General features: G+C 36.2%; 1 protein-coding gene across 6 annotated transcripts in view; it reads left to right on the top strand.

Annotated features, from left to right (window-relative positions):
* SCAF4 (SR-related CTD associated factor 4) overlaps positions 1 to 18,130 on the top strand; it is a 47,984-nt gene that overhangs the window by 6,352 nt on the left and 23,502 nt on the right. For 2 of the 6 annotated variants that reach the window (XM_074814202.1, XM_074814207.1), the window contains exons 2-12: positions 5,319 to 5,402; positions 6,015 to 6,059; positions 6,966 to 7,127; positions 9,407 to 9,542; positions 12,018 to 12,157; positions 12,720 to 12,896; positions 13,260 to 13,360; positions 13,866 to 13,913; positions 15,065 to 15,173; positions 15,520 to 15,687; positions 17,144 to 17,229. In XM_074814202.1, coding sequence (XP_074670303.1) covers positions 5,319 to 5,402; positions 6,015 to 6,059; positions 6,966 to 7,127; positions 9,407 to 9,542; positions 12,018 to 12,157; positions 12,720 to 12,896; positions 13,260 to 13,360; positions 13,866 to 13,913; positions 15,065 to 15,173; positions 15,520 to 15,687; positions 17,144 to 17,229 — 1,256 coding nt within the window. Of the gene's footprint in view, positions 1 to 157; positions 208 to 5,318; positions 5,403 to 6,014; positions 6,060 to 6,965; positions 7,128 to 9,406; positions 9,543 to 12,017; positions 12,158 to 12,719; positions 12,897 to 13,259; positions 13,361 to 13,865; positions 13,914 to 15,064; positions 15,174 to 15,519; positions 15,688 to 17,143; positions 17,230 to 18,130 lie in introns of those variants that run through there. The other 4 variants (XM_074814204.1, XM_074814203.1, XM_074814206.1 and 1 more) reach the window with 4 other exon arrangements.

Here is an 18,130-nt window from a genome sequence, read left to right as displayed (position 1 = left end):
TGCCTTTTTTTTCTGACCACGTGTCTTATGTTTTTTCCTTGGCATCCCTGTTCCTTCTCTACTGGCATGCACACATCACTGTCTGGTTTTGCTTTTCTTGTAATGAATTCAGTAATGAAGTGAAGCTGATAGTATTCCTACACTGCAACTTGCTCTTGTTCTGAAGACGTGCTGTGCTCAGACATGCTGTCTTTTTAGGATTCTAAGGTAAGGGTGTGGGTAAATTTGAAAATAATGATTTTCCCCTTTGCTTCAAAAACCCATAGTTCTCAGGTTTCTGTGTAAAATAGACCCTGAAAGGGCATTAATTGTAGAATGGCAGAAATTAATAATTTTCTGCTTGAAAGACTGAAAACTAAAGGCCATCATCCTATTCCTTTTCCCATTACCTACCCTTCCTAGTACACCTCACCCAGGGCTTATGTACTGGAGCAGTTTGAGTTGGAAGGCCTTCTTAGTTCACTTCTGCCACATGTTTTTTATAGTACTTCTGTACTTTACATTGAATTTAAATTTGGGGGTGGTTACTAGCTTGCTCTTTAAATAGCAGGCAATATGGTTAGACTCCCTTTTGCTATCTGCTGTGGTTTAATGAGTGGCTTATCTTTGTTACCTAATTGTATTTATTAGCCTGAAAATGAGGAGGTGATTTTTCTGCCTTTGAGGTTCTTGGCTTTATAGATATTTTATCTTGTACTTCCATACTTTTGTGAAAAGTACACAGAAATACAGAATGAATATTTTGTGTTGTGGCTTGAGTTTAGTAGGCTCTTTAATACCTACACTTTTTTGTAGTGCATGAGTCGATACAGAGCAACAAAGAAGTGATTCTTTTTAAAAACATGGTGCTTTTAAAAAAGCGTGCAGCTACAGTGCACAGGCTAAAATATAGGGATGGAGGTTCCAAAAATGTTTGTAAATTCTTAAATTGAAATTGTATCCTAAACTAGAGCTCATGTAGAACAAAAGTGTGTTTTTTTTCATACTACTGTCAACAGGTAAGACTATTGTAACTGAAATAGGAAAGTTTTTCTTATGTCCATTGCCTTAATTATTTTAATAACATTTTGTGGCTAAGCCTTTCTACTAGTTTTTCTACCTTAGTTTTTCCTTGTGTATGAAAAAACCCAGACAACAGGAGACAGTTCTTCTTAAACTATTGAAATTATCAAAACTGAATAAAGATACAAGTCTTGAATTGTTCTTAGGTAGAAATAAAGTTTCACTTCAGTTCTTTTCCCTTGCTGTCTCTTGCCCTGTGGTACCACCACATGCCAGTGAACAGGATGCCCTGTGTGGTTTTCATTGCCAAATGAATGGATTTTGGGCAGAGGGCTGTAGAAATAGAGGCAGAGCTAAACTCCTGCTTTTTTCTTTAGCCAGTGGTGTCACTGTATGGGGAATGGAGGTAGGGAACAACTAGGAGCTGTTTTGTTTTCTCCAAACATCCAGTTATGGTTGGTAAAAGCAGCAAGTAGTTTCTAGCAGGTCAAGCTTTACAGGGCAAGAGCATTCCAGGGACAGGCTCCTGTTGTGAGGCAGTACATTAGAAACCCTCTCAAGCTGCAAATTATTGTCTTTGTTACATCCATCACATTTATTTTTTAAATAAAGTGTAAGTTTTTCTGTCTAGGTTGTTTCCTGAGGTGATCATGGCACCCTTTGAAGGATTAGATGTGTTATTGGAAGGATGGTCCTCTGAAAACAGGGTTTTTTTCATATATTGGTTTGGGAAATGTGTATGAAAGAAGATTCAAGTCTAATTGAACATAAGCAAATGCAAAGTACATGGGTGTCTTACTGAACAGTTGCCCCTTCTAACAGTGAAAATCCATGAGAAACTAGTAAGGTTGTTAAATTTTAGATTTACATGTCTTTAAAACATGGTTTTGACAAATGTAACTATCATAGTGAAAATTAAATTAAAAATCAGCTTTAAAATAGTCATTTGGTATTTTAAAATCTTACAAAAATTTAAAAAGGCAACAAAGTTTTGATGCGCTATTCCAAGAGATAGTGATGGGGGTGTGTGTGAAGAGGGCAAAATACATATACACACACACATATATATGTGCATATATATGTATGTGTGCATATATATTTATATATAAAAATATTTGCATCTCAGTTTGATGCATGTTTCAGCTGTGGTTCATCCTGAGCTAGAAATAGCTGTGTGTACTGACCTTATTGCTTTTACTATGTTTTTGTTGCTGTTGCCCAGAGTGCTGTCTGTAACAGCAAAGGAGCAATTTACAGTGATCTGCTCAATCCTGTTCTTCTAAAGCTCTTGTTTATTCCTGCCTTATTAGCCTAAGTTTCAGCCTCCTGTGTTCTTCAACTAATGCCTTCTACAAGCTACCGTATTCTTTATTGCATCCTCCCTGGCTACTTCAGTGCATGTAGCTGATTTCACTTTTTCCTGCCCTCTGGCAGTTTCTTTCTCCTTGGATTTCTTTTTTTTTTTTTTTTTTTTTTTTCCCCTTGTTGCAGCATCATTCTTGGGATACCTTTTAAGACACTTCATTTTATTTTTTGCTGCCACTTGTTTATTGTCATCTTCTGTCCTGCTATGAGCTCTCCCAGTTTCCTGGTTCTCTCCAGTTGTGTTCCTGAAATAAGAACACTGAAGAGCTGCTTTCACACTGGCTTCTTTGTTCTTGTTATATGGTACTGGCTCATTTTTCTGGAGGACCAGTTGCTTCTTAGTGTGTAAAGGAAAGGATATAAAGTGCCTATCTTAATGTTGACTCCTTTTTTCCTCCTTCATGTAATTTTTCAAGCCTTCTGGTGGTTTGTTTGTGGGTGCTGGGTTTTGGAAATTACTCTTTTTGTGTCTTTCATTACCTCTTTCTTAAACCAGATTTTCCTGAGTTTTAACAATAGCACTGACTTTGTTCATCAAGAGCCTTTGCACTTATTCTAAAGAAATATATTTTGAAATTAAAATTAAGCTTCTTTAAAAAAACAAGTCAACTCACAGACACACCTCTCCTTCCGTCTTTTATCTGACAGTTTTTATTTGTCTGTACTGTGATTTCTCAGCAATCAGGGATGTTAGCTGAAGTACATCTTCCAGTGCGAATGGCTTTGAAAATCGAACATTCTGGCACGAGAACTTGCCTTTTACGGAGATTAGTAATGAAAAGGCATGGTCTTGACTTGATGTTGGTGTTGGAAAAGGTACCTGGCTACCACTGTCTTGAAGGACAATTTTTCTTCTTTCGTATTTCCTGGATTAGGAATCGAATTAAGAAAGTAATTACCTTCTTGCCTACTCTTTGTATTTTATTGGTGTAAGGCATTTATTTTGTATTGCTGAAAGTCTTGTGTCACTTTACTTGCCTTTAAATATTTGGCCAAATTTTTTTACCTTCTACGTTGTCTTTTCCCTTAACTGAGACAGTGGATAAATCTGGGTAAGTTGGTCATTTCACATGTAGCTTGGAACTTTAAATTAATAGAAAAATAAGAGATAAATTTTTAAATGACATCTTACTTTTTGTTACACTGTCAAATGAAGATACTTTTATTCTCTTTATTTTGCTTTGTGGCAAATAATTGATTACATCTTTGGCTAGTATTCAAGGGCTCTATTTTTTCTTTATTGTGTAGAGCAAAATCAAATTATGTAATGCAAACCCATTTTTTCTATGATTTGTGGGGAATATTTCAACATAAAAATCATGACAATATAATCATTCTACCTTTAGTAAGCCACAGCTGAAATAGGAAGTTAAGTGTATGGGAAGAATAGAAAATAGTATTTAATGAAGCAGAGCACCTAACCATGAGCTGTGATATAGAAGGAGGAATTAAGAAGTAGTACTGGGATGTCCTGGAGTTAAAAAGTAGCACTGGGATGTCCTAGCTTCTCTTTCTGCTTAGAAGATGGGGAGAAAGGTTGGAGAAGAGAGAATGGTCCTGACAAGCCTACGTGGATTATGCTCCCAGGTCTGATGACTAGTAAACATAGTGTAGCATATGGTGTAGTTTTTGCAAATGGTTATTTTAAATTGTGAAATTACAACAGCAGCTTATGGAGCATATAGAATTCAGCGTAGATCAAGAGGAGGCAGAGTGGTCTGGAGAGTGGTGAAATGTGCATTGGATTTTTGTGTCTTCTGGTGTGTGTGCATGTATGCTTGTGAGGGCCAGACTGTAGGACTGCTATTTAAAAACAAACCTCCACAAATCCCTTATTTCCCTATTCTCTTAAAATGCTCTACATTCTGAATGCCTTGGTTCAAGACATTTTGAAAGTGTTTTTTAATAAATTTCCTCACACATGGTGATGTCATGGTGATGCTATTTGTGAAAATGAAGTTTGGGGTTCTTTTGCTTAAAGTCACGCTTCCAGATTTGAAGAGCTGAACGTCCTACCTGTATCCTACATGTTTTGAATATAGAATATGCTTTCTGTGAATTCAGACTTTAAAAAAAACCCCAGTATTTAAATCTAGCACTGCAGAATCCCTTTTTGTGCTTAACGGTCTTAACAGAATAGCACTCTCCTTAACTTCTGATATGATTAAAACTTTTTGAAATAGTGTGCCTGGGCTATGTTTATAGAAAGGAGATCAGAATTATTCTGTAAGTCCGGTTCACAGAACATCTCAAACTGTCATATATAAAGACTAGTAACTTCTGAAAACTTTGTCCTTGGGGACTTAAATTTTCCACAGGGTGACATTAGTGTGGAGAATAGTTGGTGCAGTTAATTTTAATAATATGGTATGGTCATAGCAAGTGAAATGATAAACATATCTATTAAAGACATTTGCAATGCCTGTATATAGTGGGATAATTTGAAAACTTAGTATTGATTTGATCACCTTGATGGATGAGAGTTGTCATACTTTTATGCACATTATTTTAAGATTATAGGATTATGTCAGTCTGGCTATCTGTAGGGCTGTTCTGATATTTCTATTTGGTAAGCTGATACTCAGGCTAATTTAAGTTGAGCTGCAGTTGTTTTGGGTTTATATTGTTTTTGTAAAATAGCAAGTTCCCATACTTTAAGTTAGCAGTGCCTGTACCATAAGTTAGCAGATACTAATTTTCAGATACAAATGGAACTTTGACAGCAGCCTTATCAAAATCTCGTAAATCAGTGAATATGTGTTAGTTCACAAGGAAGATAGCTTTGAATGTTGCCTAGAAAGATCTTTGTTAGTCTGTTTCAAGGGCCAGCCAGCATTGTGGCGATATATAGCGTGGAATGTCAGTAATCAATCAGTTGTCTGAAATGTTGTCTTATTGGTTAGCTGCTTAAATTTCAGAATACATTTTTAATATTTGTTTTCTCTGTTTAGCTCTTTTCACTGATGGAGATGAAACCTCCTATTTCCCGAGCAAAAATGATTCTCATCACAAAAGCTGCCATTAAAGCTATTAAGGTAAAGTACAATAGAACAAACATGAAACTTTAACAGTAGCAATGTTTTATGATTTTACTTCTAAGTAAATGCATCTCTGGATTTCTCAGCCTTAGCTTCATGGATGTTTTATTCTAGTTGGCGTTAAGAATGTTATCTAGAAACAAGTGGGTGGTGAATATCATCTCTTGGTTTTAGACTAGTAGCATAATGCCAGCTTGATTTTTTTGATTCATTGCTTTTTAATGCTACACCCACTATGGTGTTGTTATTTCTATGTAATAAAATTTTAAATGTTGCAGGATGCAACTGCACCTTACATCTTAAAACATAGCAGGCTGGCTTTGAAAGTAAATCCAGAAAGCTCTCACTAGTACTCTAGAAGCAGTATGTCCTTTGTGTATACACTGGCACACTTCTGACAGAAAGGATGGCTTGTTTCTGTCTGTTCCCCTCGTGAAATCTTTTTTCTTTGTGCTTGATTAACTGCTTGATAACATACTTCTTTTTATAATGTGACTACAGTATTTCATAGACTTTTCTAAATGATAGTAAGCACAGAGTTAAAATACTTCTAAAATGCTGCACCACTGTTGAGTAGATGATAAATTAATGTGTGTATTTATTTTCCAGCTCTACAAGCATGTTGTCCAGATTGTAGAGAAGTTTATCAAAAAGGTAAAAAAAAAAAATAATCTATTGATGAAGATATTGTTTGTATTTGTTATTAGATGCTATTAATAATGCCAGTAATTAAACAGAAAGGCTTCTGTTATTCAGGGATTGAGGGAGGAAATTCTGTTTAGGTGGGATTTTATACATTTTGGTATCTCTTTGTCTATATAATCTCATTTTAGTTTTGTGTAGTACATTAGGAAGGGGAGGAAAAAAAATTCTGAAATTCTGCCTTCCTCCTCTACCCAGCAACTGGGGAGGAAACTGGAGGTACTGAACTTCAAATTAATTTTCACTGGCTAAGATAAAACATATTTTCAGAAAGTACATTTTTCATGCTTGCCTAGGCAAGTAGAGCAACAGGCTAGAATGTAATACTCACTAAAACCAAACTATCATGCTGCCTAAAGTAAGTTCCTCTGAGTGAACAGGAAAAATACTCTTTTTCATTCAGAGTCCTTCAGAGACCTCCAGAGAGAAGAACTTTGCATTAAATTCTGGAGAATAAGAGTTTGTGGAAGTAGTTCAGTGCTTTGAGTGTGAGGTAGCTTGATAGCAGAGTTGTGACAGTCTGTACTGTAATGTAGTAGATCTCTTGTTGCAGTCCCATGTTGTCAAGCTAAAGGTACTTTAAAAGCAGTGATTGAGAAGATAAAGGCTGCTTCAAGCTATCCAGGTATATTTACTCTGTCACAAATGTGAAAGCATGTTTTTCTCCTTTTTCATTTTTATAAACAAAACAAAAGGAAAGCACTTAAGAGAATTCTACATAAAACAAATTAAACCAAATTAACATTTTTTTTTTCTACCCAAGTATACTAAGTATAGATATCCTGTAAGGATCTAAGATGAATGCATGTTACCTTGTTAGTATCACTGCATAATAGAAAAGTATTTTTATGTTTTCAGTGCAAACCGGAATATAAAGTCCCTGGACTGTACGTTATTGACTCTATTGTTCGTCAGTCTCGTCACCAGTTTGGAACGGACAAAGATGTTTTTGGGCCAAGATTCTCTAAAAATATTACTGCCACATTCCAGTATTTGTATCTCTGTCCATCTGAAGACAAGGTACAGCTATAATTTCTCAAGTGTTGTTGTGAATTGGTAACAGTACTACCTTGGTGTTTCCACCTATGTGAAAGCTAATTCAGTGATTCTCTATGTCCATGGTAGTGAATGTTATTAGATGAAATGGTAAAACATGATGAGAAAGATTATCAAAAGTGATAGTTAAATGCAAGTTCTAGTTAAAATATTTATTTTGCCTAACTTCCATCAGTTTTGTTTTGCTTATGCAGATACTTCAACAGTGTGTGTGACTCTGCCAAATCTTTTCTTCTTGAGGCTCCCTCAGGAAAACTTAACTATGGAAGGTAGTGTCTCCCACAGAAAGAAGGTGTTATAGGAGAAGCTCCCGTGTGAAGGTTCTGCTCCCAAATATTTTCTAAGAAAATCATCATGTTGCTTTCTTCAGTCTTTACAAATCCCATACTTGAGAATTTCATTGCTTCTCTCCATTGTCAAGTCTGGTTTAAGGCCTGGGTTTTCTTAGTTTTACTGTACTTGCTGATAGAACAGAGGCTCAGAAAGTATCCCGAATTCCTGATGGCCGAGGTTGCTACCAACAGAAGATGTCTTTTATGCCTTCTCTCAGAACAATTTCAAAAGAGTCCCAGGAAAAGTGTGTTTTAGAAGTTGCCAACTGGTTTTCAGAAAATCACCTACTTGCTTTTTTTCTTACTTGTAGTATTGTAAGAGCAAAATACTCTTTTTGAACTTTTCCTCTAACTTTCTAACTAAGCTTTTCAAAAGCTTTGATGCTCTGTAGTTTTCTAATGTGGAACATTTAGACCTTTAAGCCTTGAATCTCATATTCTGGAGCTCCTGGGTTAGTACCCTGGTGAAATGGAGCAGTCCCTTCTTTCTGTTTTTGTGGTTACCATTTTGTTCGTCTAAATGAATTAGCCTATCCATCTCCTTTATGGAACTACCTGATATCTCACTGCTAAAATAATTAAGATGCTTTCCACTAGGGGAATGACACTATTTATAACATGCTTACTTAAATGAATTTCCAGTACCTAAACAGAAAACCTGATCTGCAGATACACAACATACTGTTGATACACAAAGAGAATGATAACAACTTTTTTTAACAGCCTTTCTGTGAGATAAATATGTGACTGAAAACAAGAGTATTAAATATATTCATTTTTGGGCCTTCATGTTATTTCCAAGTCTTCTGGAGAGATAGAATACCTAAAGAAAAAAAATGCTGCTGTTTTAAAGATAACTTTTTCAGACCTAAATCTTATTTAAAAATAGCCGTTTCAGGTTTCTCTCTAATTGATCTTGTTGTAGAAAACATTTTGTGAAATTCTTTAATTGCTTAGCTTGTGAAAGTATAGGTGGATTTGCATGGGTGTTTGTAACTGAGTCACAGTAAGGCACTTCATTGTTGAAATAAGAAGGAACAGAATTCATTCTTAGCAGCTACAGTAGAAGTTAAAAGTACTTAAAATGTGCACGTGTGCAAGTCATGACTGAGGATACAAAAAGGACAGGTATGTCAATATAACATGTATTCTGACTTTTACCTGCTTGGATATTCCAACTGAAGCAGCACATCTGGTTAGATATTGTTGTTTAATACTGGGCTGAAGAAGGAAAGACTAATTTCCAACTTGTTCCTGAAAGCTTCATTGTTCTTAATGTTAAAAAAAGAAACAAGCTTAAAATAACAGCTGACAATCAGAGGTTCTAATTTAAACTTTCTGCAGTGATCGGTTGGAATGTTTTCCACTTGCTTTCCTGACTCTCTTGAATAATGATGGAGATGGGTTTCCTGGTGTCAACATAGAATTGGTTGGGTTAGTAGTAGAAAAAATATAAAGCAAACAAACTTCTATCTAACTTTAAAGCTTTGTTCTTGCATGTTATGGTCTAATTGCCCCTCTCTTCATTAGGGTTTTCCAGTTCTTCATTTTCTCTCTTTTTTCCTTGTTACATTTGTTGTTTGTTTCACCCCTTTATGACCATATGTGAAGAAATGGTGGGACTGATGTGATCTCCTCTGTTGTATATCAAACCCGGATTTTCTGATTGGCCAGAACAGTTTTAGAAAAATGGCACAAGTTGCTTTTTATTAAAGCAGATAGTAAAATAAGTTGGCAGGTTTTACTTTTGCTGACTTATGTGATGACATAGGGATTGTTAAATAGGTATGCCTGATTATGTTGAACTCCTGTACTGTTCAAACCTTTCTTTTCAACGTACGGAAGATAAATTTGGAGTCTGTGAATTAGGAAATTTGTATTTAGCGTTGTTGTTTGTTTTTGTTTCAACAGAGTAAAATAGTCCGTGTCCTGAACCTTTGGCAGAAAAATGGAGTATTTAAAATTGAAATAATTCAACCTCTTCTGGATATGGCAGCAGGAACTAGTGCCACTGCACCAATGACAGAAAATGCTACTAATAATGAAGGTATGAATGACACTTTAACTTCTTTTTTTAAAAGGGTGTATGGTAAGAGTTTGTTTGCTTTCACATTAAAGCGCCTACTATTAGTTTCAACAGTAGCATATTAATAAACTCAACTTTGTTGCAGTTATGTGGAGCAGTGGAGCTCATTCTAAATAAATGCTGATACTGTACTTCAGAAATTACCAGAATGTGAATGCTTATTTGGAAAATATCTGAAATGTATGTGATGTGTATGCATAGGCACATATGTGCACACTGTACTTACAGATGACTTCAATGTCCTCTCTTAAAATCTTTTAATATTTTTTCTTTTGGTCTGAAATATTTTTCTGTTGTTTCTCAATTTTATAATTCTGATGTTATTTTTTTAATATTAGAATGTGAAGAAGTGTGATCTTGCATGTTAAGAGCTTCATCTTTCTTTGAATCAGCTTAGTATCTGAAAGCAACAGCCGTCAGTCTCTTTCAATATGCAGCCCCAAAGTATTTAACTGGTGTTTCAAATCCAAGTTCTCGAACAGTAAATTTATGCCTGGCTGTAGGCTTTTACATGGTCTACTGGTTGAAAACCACTGACCTAAAGAGTAAAATAATGACGGCCTGCCCACAGCATTTTCACTGACCTATTTTATGCCACATAAAAAGCTGGTAGTGAGGTTACTGAATTGTGGTTGAGACTATGCATACCACAATTCTCTCCTTCTCTGGAGGGCCTTCTTTTTGAGTTTGCACTCTATAACTCAGACTTAGCTTTGGTAAACTCTTTACATATTGCACTCGTGTGTTGGAGTAGGTCTGGGCAAAAACTATAATGAAGTGAGTGAGGTGTGGTGACAGACAGCAAAACAATGATCACAGTAGCATAAATGAAATTGTCTCCAGTTGTGTTTAGGAAAGGTATCCTATTGACGTGTTTTATAAACATGACAGGGCAGGGGGAGGGAATGTCTTGGCATCTGAGCTTGGGTGCAAACTGGTGGCTGTACAATTTAATTCTGATATGACAGGTGAGTGGTGCTATTTTTCCATCTTTGTCTCATCAGTAGTAGCTAACAGGTTGGTTGCCTTCTGCATAGATTTTCATGTACAGAATTACTGATTTCAATGAGATTATTCAGGTGCACCAGAGGGGATAATTTGGCCCTGAAATAAATGTACTAATGAATAATAATAAATATATTAATGCATTATGTGAAATAGAATCTGTTTAGCCTATAATGCTACAACGTCTCTTTAGCCAAAAAAAGAGAGAGAGGGAGAGAAATGCAAATTTTCTCCCTTGAGCAAGCAAATACCCTTCTGAATATATATAGGAAATAATTTGGGAGTTAATTTATGTTTAAAAACAATCACGTATCTTTTTGCAGTATTTTTGTGTAGAGTCTGACTTCTGGGAAAATATTATTCAACACGTTTGCTTGCAGCATGTCAACACGGCAGTTATTTGAACTGCAAACAGATGAATGGCTTTAAAGAAGTTGGTATTGTGAGGCAAACATATTTGCTTAGTGTCTCAAACCAAAAAATATTTCTGTCTGTGGGGGTTTTTTAACTGTCTCTCCTTGTACAGTTTTACAGTAGTCCATTAAAACATACTTGCTAAAGAATAGTTACTTGCTCACAGCACGTAGGAATTGATGGCATTACTGCTAATTTACTTTCTACTGGCAAAACATTTATTAAAAAAAAAGCATTGTAATCTAAAGCAAAGGGAATGGGAAAGCTGCATGTGTAGACAAAGCTAATAGCATGTCTTAAAATGTGATCTCAGTTTTAGTAAAGCTTAGTGGAAATGGAAGTCTTTTCCTAGAAGAATTAGTAAAAAATATTTTTATGGTAGAAGGATTTATCTATCTCATGCAGGTTTGGCTTGTGCCTGGGCAAAAGTGGCATGTGAACAAACCTTAACAAAGGAAGAGAGTTGCTTGTGAAATAATTTTTAAAAACCTTTAATTATTACCAGACATTTCAGCAAAAGTTCAGTTACAGCTAGAAAATAGAAAATATTAAGAGAAACTCATTTGCTCTAAAAATGAACCATTAGATGATTGATTTGAAATATTAATCCAAAGGAATGAGCCCAGAACTTTAACGAGAACTAACATTTTAAGTGTATTGATACACTTTGCTTAACACTATTTGAGAGTAGTAGTTTTTCTCTTAACTTTTCTGAAATTGCAGAATTATAAACATCAAGTTGTGATCTAAAATACCATGCTGGACTAACTTTCAGATAGGCCATTTTTCTTTAGTTTCTTTCTCAGTGTATATAATGTGCAGATGTGAGCAGTGAGTGGAGCAGTTAAAGGCAAAATGAATAGAATATGCAATTAGGGTAGTTTAGATAGGACTTTGGGGGTTAAATAGAGTATTGTAGATAGACACTTATTTTGAGGAGGTAGATGTATGCACTGAAGAGTAAGATAAGTGTTTTGGAGTAACGTAGTGCTTTCTCAATTCCTATGAAACTCCCAGGTTCGCCGCCCCCTGCAGCAAAAGTTCCTTCAGAGCCCCCTCAAGTTACTGCTAACTCAGTACCTACTGTGCCACAGTTGCCCAGTTCTGATGCCTTTGCAGCTGTAGCTCAGCTGTTTCAAACAACGCAAGGACAACAGGTAACCTGTTTGTATTTGGTTCCCTTCTAACTTCAGTTTTTTTGTTAAATGGGGGGGGGGGGGGGGGGGGGGGAAAGGAAGGAAGTAATATCCTTGATTTGAAGCAAACCAAAAAGCCTCCCTAAGGTCTTTAGTGGAAAACTTGTAAGAGTTAAAGTCAGTATTTGAATTAACTGTGACCCTTCTATCCAGTAATTATGGTACTTGGGAAAATTCAGTTGTAAATTCCTAAATAATTAGTTCTGAATTGATGCAGTTACAAAGTTCTAAGAACAGACAATATATCAAAGAAAATGTTGCATTTTATTGTTTGGTCACCTTAAACGTTTGCAGTGTTGAAAGGCCTGAATACTGAAATCTCAGGATCTGCTGAATTTTGCCACTGAAGTATTTAAAAAGTGACTTTTGGTCTTGCTGAAAGTTCTCCATAGTTCAGTCGGGTGGTTGGTGGTGTTCATCCTGTGCTGTAGACTGGTTTGGTATAAAATTTATATCCTACAACTCTTTCAATACTATATGTTTATATAATAATTTATACTTAATACTATATATATTTTTGTAGCTTCAGCAAATTCTTCAGACTTTTCAACAGCCTCAAAAACCCCAATCACCGGTCATAGATAACACTGTGATGGCTCAGGTTCAAGCTATTACTGCTCAGTTGAAAACTACAGCAGCACAACCACCAGAACAAAAAGCTGCTTTCCCACCGCCTGAACAAAAAACATCATTTGACAAAGTAAGTCTTCATTTGTTCTTTTAGTTTAAATTTTTCAGTTCAGCAGAAGACTGACTGATGGATGCTTCCATGTCCTCCCTTTGTTAGGAGAAAAATGATGTAAATTTTGTTTCTTCTCTTTCCGTTTGGAAGTTGGCTTCCTGATTTTATAGCCTGTGCATTTTCTGAAACTGAGTAAAACTGGTTTGCGACAGGTTCTGATTCTGCATTAGAATATAGATGCTTTTTCCTTTTTCTGTTTCTAACCTTATCTTTAATTCCAGAGCTGTTAGATATATAGTAAGACTTCGATAATAAGGATATTTTGTCTGCCAATTGTGTAAGATACAGAAAAAATAGTTGGCTCCATGTAATTTCTTTCAGAAGCTGCTAGATCGGTTTGACTATGATGATGAACCAGAAGCAGTGGAAGATTCAAAGAAAGAAGATTCAGCTCCTTCTCCTTCAGTTTCTCAGCCAGCTTTGTAAGTTTTGTGTCATAGTAAAATTAACAAATCTGTTCTAAAAAATCTTTAGGTTAGAAGTCTGATTAAATTCCAAGTTACTTCAGTGCTTAACTGTTACTGTCCAAAGGTAAAATGTTGTTAACAACTTCTGGTGGTTTGGGGTTTTTTTGTCTTTTTACTTTGGTGATCCTGTGTAGGTTTGGCATGTTGCGTCATTGATTGAAGAATGTGTTCTGTAGAAAAAAGCTGTTTTGGTTTCAAAATGAGTTCCATGCTTTTATTGCACAACTCAGTGTGTCAGGGCATTGTTAGTAATCAGCTGGATTGCTTTGCTGGCTGGGGGAAAAGATGCTATTCCAAACATTGTGGTAGTTTTAACTATTAAAAAAATTAAAATTGGCTTTGCAGCTTTACATTCTCAAACATTAAATACCCACTCAAACTAACTCAGACTCCTTTCCCTTTTGATATGCGTTATGATAAAGTCTTAAATTACATGATCACATACTAGTTTTTTCCACAGGACCTCTCTCTCATTCAGTGCACAGGCTGGATGGTGCTCAATACCTGGGTTAGTCAATATTTCTTTTTTCCCTGCTTCAGTATGTGGCCCCATGTCTTACTTCCTGTATATGCCATCCAAACCCTGCTCTCAAAAACAGAATCACTAACTTTGTCATTAGTTTTATTACTGTGTTTATCACCTTGAGCACTTTAATGTTCCACAAGTGTTAGTTAATTAAAATGCCTTTTATGTAAATTGGTAGTATTTTCCCTGTAATACAGTTGGAACTCTGGAGTACAGAAAGGTGAGGTAGGTCAAATATGAGCACTGCTTGTGTATGCCCAACTAGAGATCACTGGACTAGGCTTTCAGCATGTTTATGTTCTGTTTGTAGCACTTCAAAGCCTCTGTCCTTATTGCCTTACAGGTGTGTAAGATGCCTCTGAAGATTGGATTCCAGTAGTCTCATTTTGGGCACACAAAATCAGTAGTACTCTATCTGAAAAACTGATCTGTCCAGAATCATCTAAGCATTGTATGGCATGTGTCTTAAAATGCTACAAAGTTCCATTTCACATCACCATGAAATTCCTTTATCTTCCTGAAATCCTGTTCAGTTTCTTACACAAACTGCATCCTGTAAACAGGTCCTACTAACTGCATGGACCTCATTAATTGCCTGAGCACTGTCCATTCTGTGTGTTGAATCAGGAAGTGAATGGCATTACTGTAATCCTTGTGTGATACACATATCCCTTTCTCCTCTGCCCTAAATTCCTCCCAAACTGCAGATTTTTTTCCAGCAAAAGTATGGCCAACTTATTTTCCTTGAGGAAAAGGCTTACTTCTTTAGTTCCCAAAAGAGGAACTGGAAAGGAAGAAAATTAGCCTAAGGCAGACAACCTTTGTGAAAAATTTCCGTAGACTGAGATCTTTAGCGAGATCATATAAGTACAGGGGGAAGAGAGGCTTAAACCTTTATGTAGCATTTCTTTAAATGTTGAAGGACTGCTCTTACAGTGGAGAAAAGATAAGGAAGCCACTCTTTCTCCTTTTCTTGTTTTCACTTTTTAGAGAGGAAATGGGATCATAATAAAGATAATTTTTTTGTCTAAATTTGAAGCAAGAATGTGTAAATGTACATAGGAATATGTAAAACAAAGACTAAAAACCTGTGTATCTACAGACTTATCTCACTAAAATATTACTGGTTTTAGTGGATTTCCAGGAGAAGGTATACAACAGCCAGTATTTCCTCAACTCCCAAATATGGATCCTTTTCAGCAGCGAATGATAGGAATACAACAGGATCCAATGCGGCACCAGGTAACTTAAGGGTTTTCCCTTGTCCCTCTGTTGTGTTATGTTTTCTATCTTTTGTTGTTTTCTTTGGTACAGGAGTAAGGAAGTGGTGTTCCTCTTAGTGAAGAGTGAATATGGCTTAGCCCTCCAACTTTCCCAAGAAACATATTTTTGTTCTCTGTTCTAGTCAAGCTTTGAAGAACAAAATTTTTATTTTATACACCTAAACACTTGACCTACTTCATCTTTCTTGGGCTTCTGGTGTTTTATTGTGACTGGAGCAGAGATACAATTTTACTTCAGCAAACTGGGGAAGCCAATGTAATTTTTTTTCCTAACTGGAAGTTTTCGTGTTTTTTCTTCTCCAAAGGTTCCACTTCCTCCTAATGGGCAAATGCCAGGTTTTGGTCTCCTGCCTACCCCGCAGTTTCCACCCATGGCTCAGCCTGTGATTCCGCCAACAGCACCTGTACAGCAAACATTTCAGTCTCCTTTTCCAGTACAGAGTGAATCACACATGCAAAAACCACATCAGCAGGTGAGGCCCCCTTGCAGTAAACAAACTGACTTAAATGCTCTAATACATGTCTTTCGCAAATGTGTATAGTTTGTTCAGGAGAGGAAATTTCATGATAACCATGGACAGAGATGGCTGTGAGGGTAGCTCATCTGAGAGAAAGTTGGATAGATGTAGTGCTACGTGACAAGCCTGGTATTTCAGAAGTCTAGCAAACCCAGCATATGTACACTTTATGCCTCCTTTTGTGAAAGACTTGGGCTTGCATTTTGTCCTTCTCGCTTTCCCTCATACTCCCTTTCCTGTCTCTGTCATGCTTCAAGAGTATTTTGTTCCGTGGAATTCTAACAACACAATCTCATTCTGGAGAGGAGCTGTCTGGAAAAGTTAATTTTTAAGGGCCTGGTAGATCGCTACTATAGTGGAAATGGACTCAGAAGGCTGTAAAAGTTTTTAAACCAGCTGTATGTAAACACCTCTCTCTTGTTTCTAAGATTTTGGAGGATATTGTTGGTTTGGTAACTGCCTCCTGTTAAGAGGAAATCAAAGAGCAAGTCTATTTACGAGCTGGTTTTTAAAAAAAAAAAAAAAGAATATATTTGCCTCTTTTGTTCCAAGAAAATGAAATCCTAAAATGAGAAATAGAGATGGTACCAAACTGTCTTTACATGTGATGTGACCTGTGATGTGTCAGGTTTTAGAAATGAGTTCTTACTTTCCACTTGGAATAAAGAGACAATTCTCAAGAGAATCTTTGTAATTAGTTTTTTAGTTTTGAATCCTGTTGAATCAGTACATTCTGAGAGTCTGCTTGTTTAGATGTCCCCTGCCAGGGTCACATGAAGATTATTTAAAGTTTAGACGGGACACAGTATGTTCTGGAATGGGAAGCTGTAGAGGATTTGGGCTAGGAAGGAAGAGCTGTGTTAAACTTACAGGTTTGGGTTTTTTTTTAAAGCAGGTTCTTGAATTTTATGTATTGTTTTGATGACTTACTGCTTCATTCTTCAAATTTATTGTGTTGTAATTTGCTTATATATATAACATAGTTTCCTGTAACAGCTTGGAGAACAGTTTTCTAGTAGACCTTACTTTGCCTGTGATTTTGATGACAGAGCAAGATCCACTGACTGACTTTAAGAAATATAATTATAGTGTGTGGAGAGATATGCGGTGCTGAAATTTACTAAAATGTGGAAAAACAGTAACTTGCAAATTGAAAATGAGAATTTTGTATAAATTATTTTTATTATGTTTTTGCAGTGGTTGTATTAAGTTTGTTTAATACTGGACTGTCTCCCTGTTTAGTGACCACAAGTAATGGTGAAGCTTCTGAGGAGAGTTGAATTACATTTTAATTTCACATATGTGAATATTCAATATAATTTTAATGCTTTTATGTAATTCAGTCTAGGCATAAAATGAAATAAAATGCTTGTGCTACTCACGTGTAACACCAGTCAACTTAATATTTTAGGATATGGAAGTAGAACAGCCACCTGTTCAAGAGGGAAAACGGCATGTTTCTGACAGCAGAAAGTCAAGATCTAGATCTGCATCAAGGTAAACTAGTTGAAAGTTCTTTTAGTGAGGGTTTATATTATATCAAGTATTGGATTTTAACATAAGGAAATTGAGTGTGTCATGTCCAAAGACTTGAAAATGCTTTACTAATTCTGTATGAGTACTGAGGAGAGCTATGCTGATTATCTGGAGCTCAGAGAATCTGCTGTTGTGCTGGCAGATCTACCGTGGGGATGGTAACTTCTAACTGAGATGACAGTAAATAGCTGAGAGGTGAGCTAACTCCTTGAACTATTGGTGGAGCTTGTTTTTAATGCCTTAGGACATAGTCCTGTTACCTGTATTTGGGTGCTCCACTCCACATACGTCCTTCAAAGGTCATTCCTTGTAAGTGCCCAGTTGTGCTGTACAGGTCGGATTCTATGACTAAATGCCAAGAGACACATTTAGCACAAGAGTCCATTTCAATTTAATCTAAGGATTAATTACAAGAAATTACTGTCTGTGTATTATTCTCTGTATGGACAACACTAGTGAAATTTTTTGGTGAAGTCACAACTGTCAAGGACTTTGTTTGAATTCCCCTTCTGGAAGAGGGAAGGAAAGAGACCCTTTCAATCTCTCACCTATGAGGGGAATTGTGTATAAATACAGCTAAAGGTTGTATGTACTTCAGTGCAGTGGTAATCAGAACCAGATTAGTGACTCCTAAGACTTGTGAACCTCTGAAAGTCATTACCTTCTACGGAAAACTGGGTATCTATACAGTTCTCTTTTATTGGTAGAGAGTAACTTCCATGCCCGTCAATACTCAGTAAATTTTAGGAAAGCAGAATATGATAGTTTAATTTTGTCTGTGCTCTAAAGACACTTTTCTTATGAAGAAATCTGTGATCCAGTGTACTAGGGACTTTGCCTGTCACAGAAGCAGTATTTCACG

This window comes from Strix aluco, chromosome 2 (assembly GCF_031877795.1).
Source record: "Strix aluco isolate bStrAlu1 chromosome 2, bStrAlu1.hap1, whole genome shotgun sequence".
In the NCBI taxonomy this organism is placed as follows: Eukaryota; Metazoa; Chordata; class Aves; order Strigiformes; family Strigidae; genus Strix; species Strix aluco.
The sequence above is the reverse complement of the archived record's forward strand: the minus strand, read 5'-3'. Positions and strand labels throughout refer to the sequence as shown.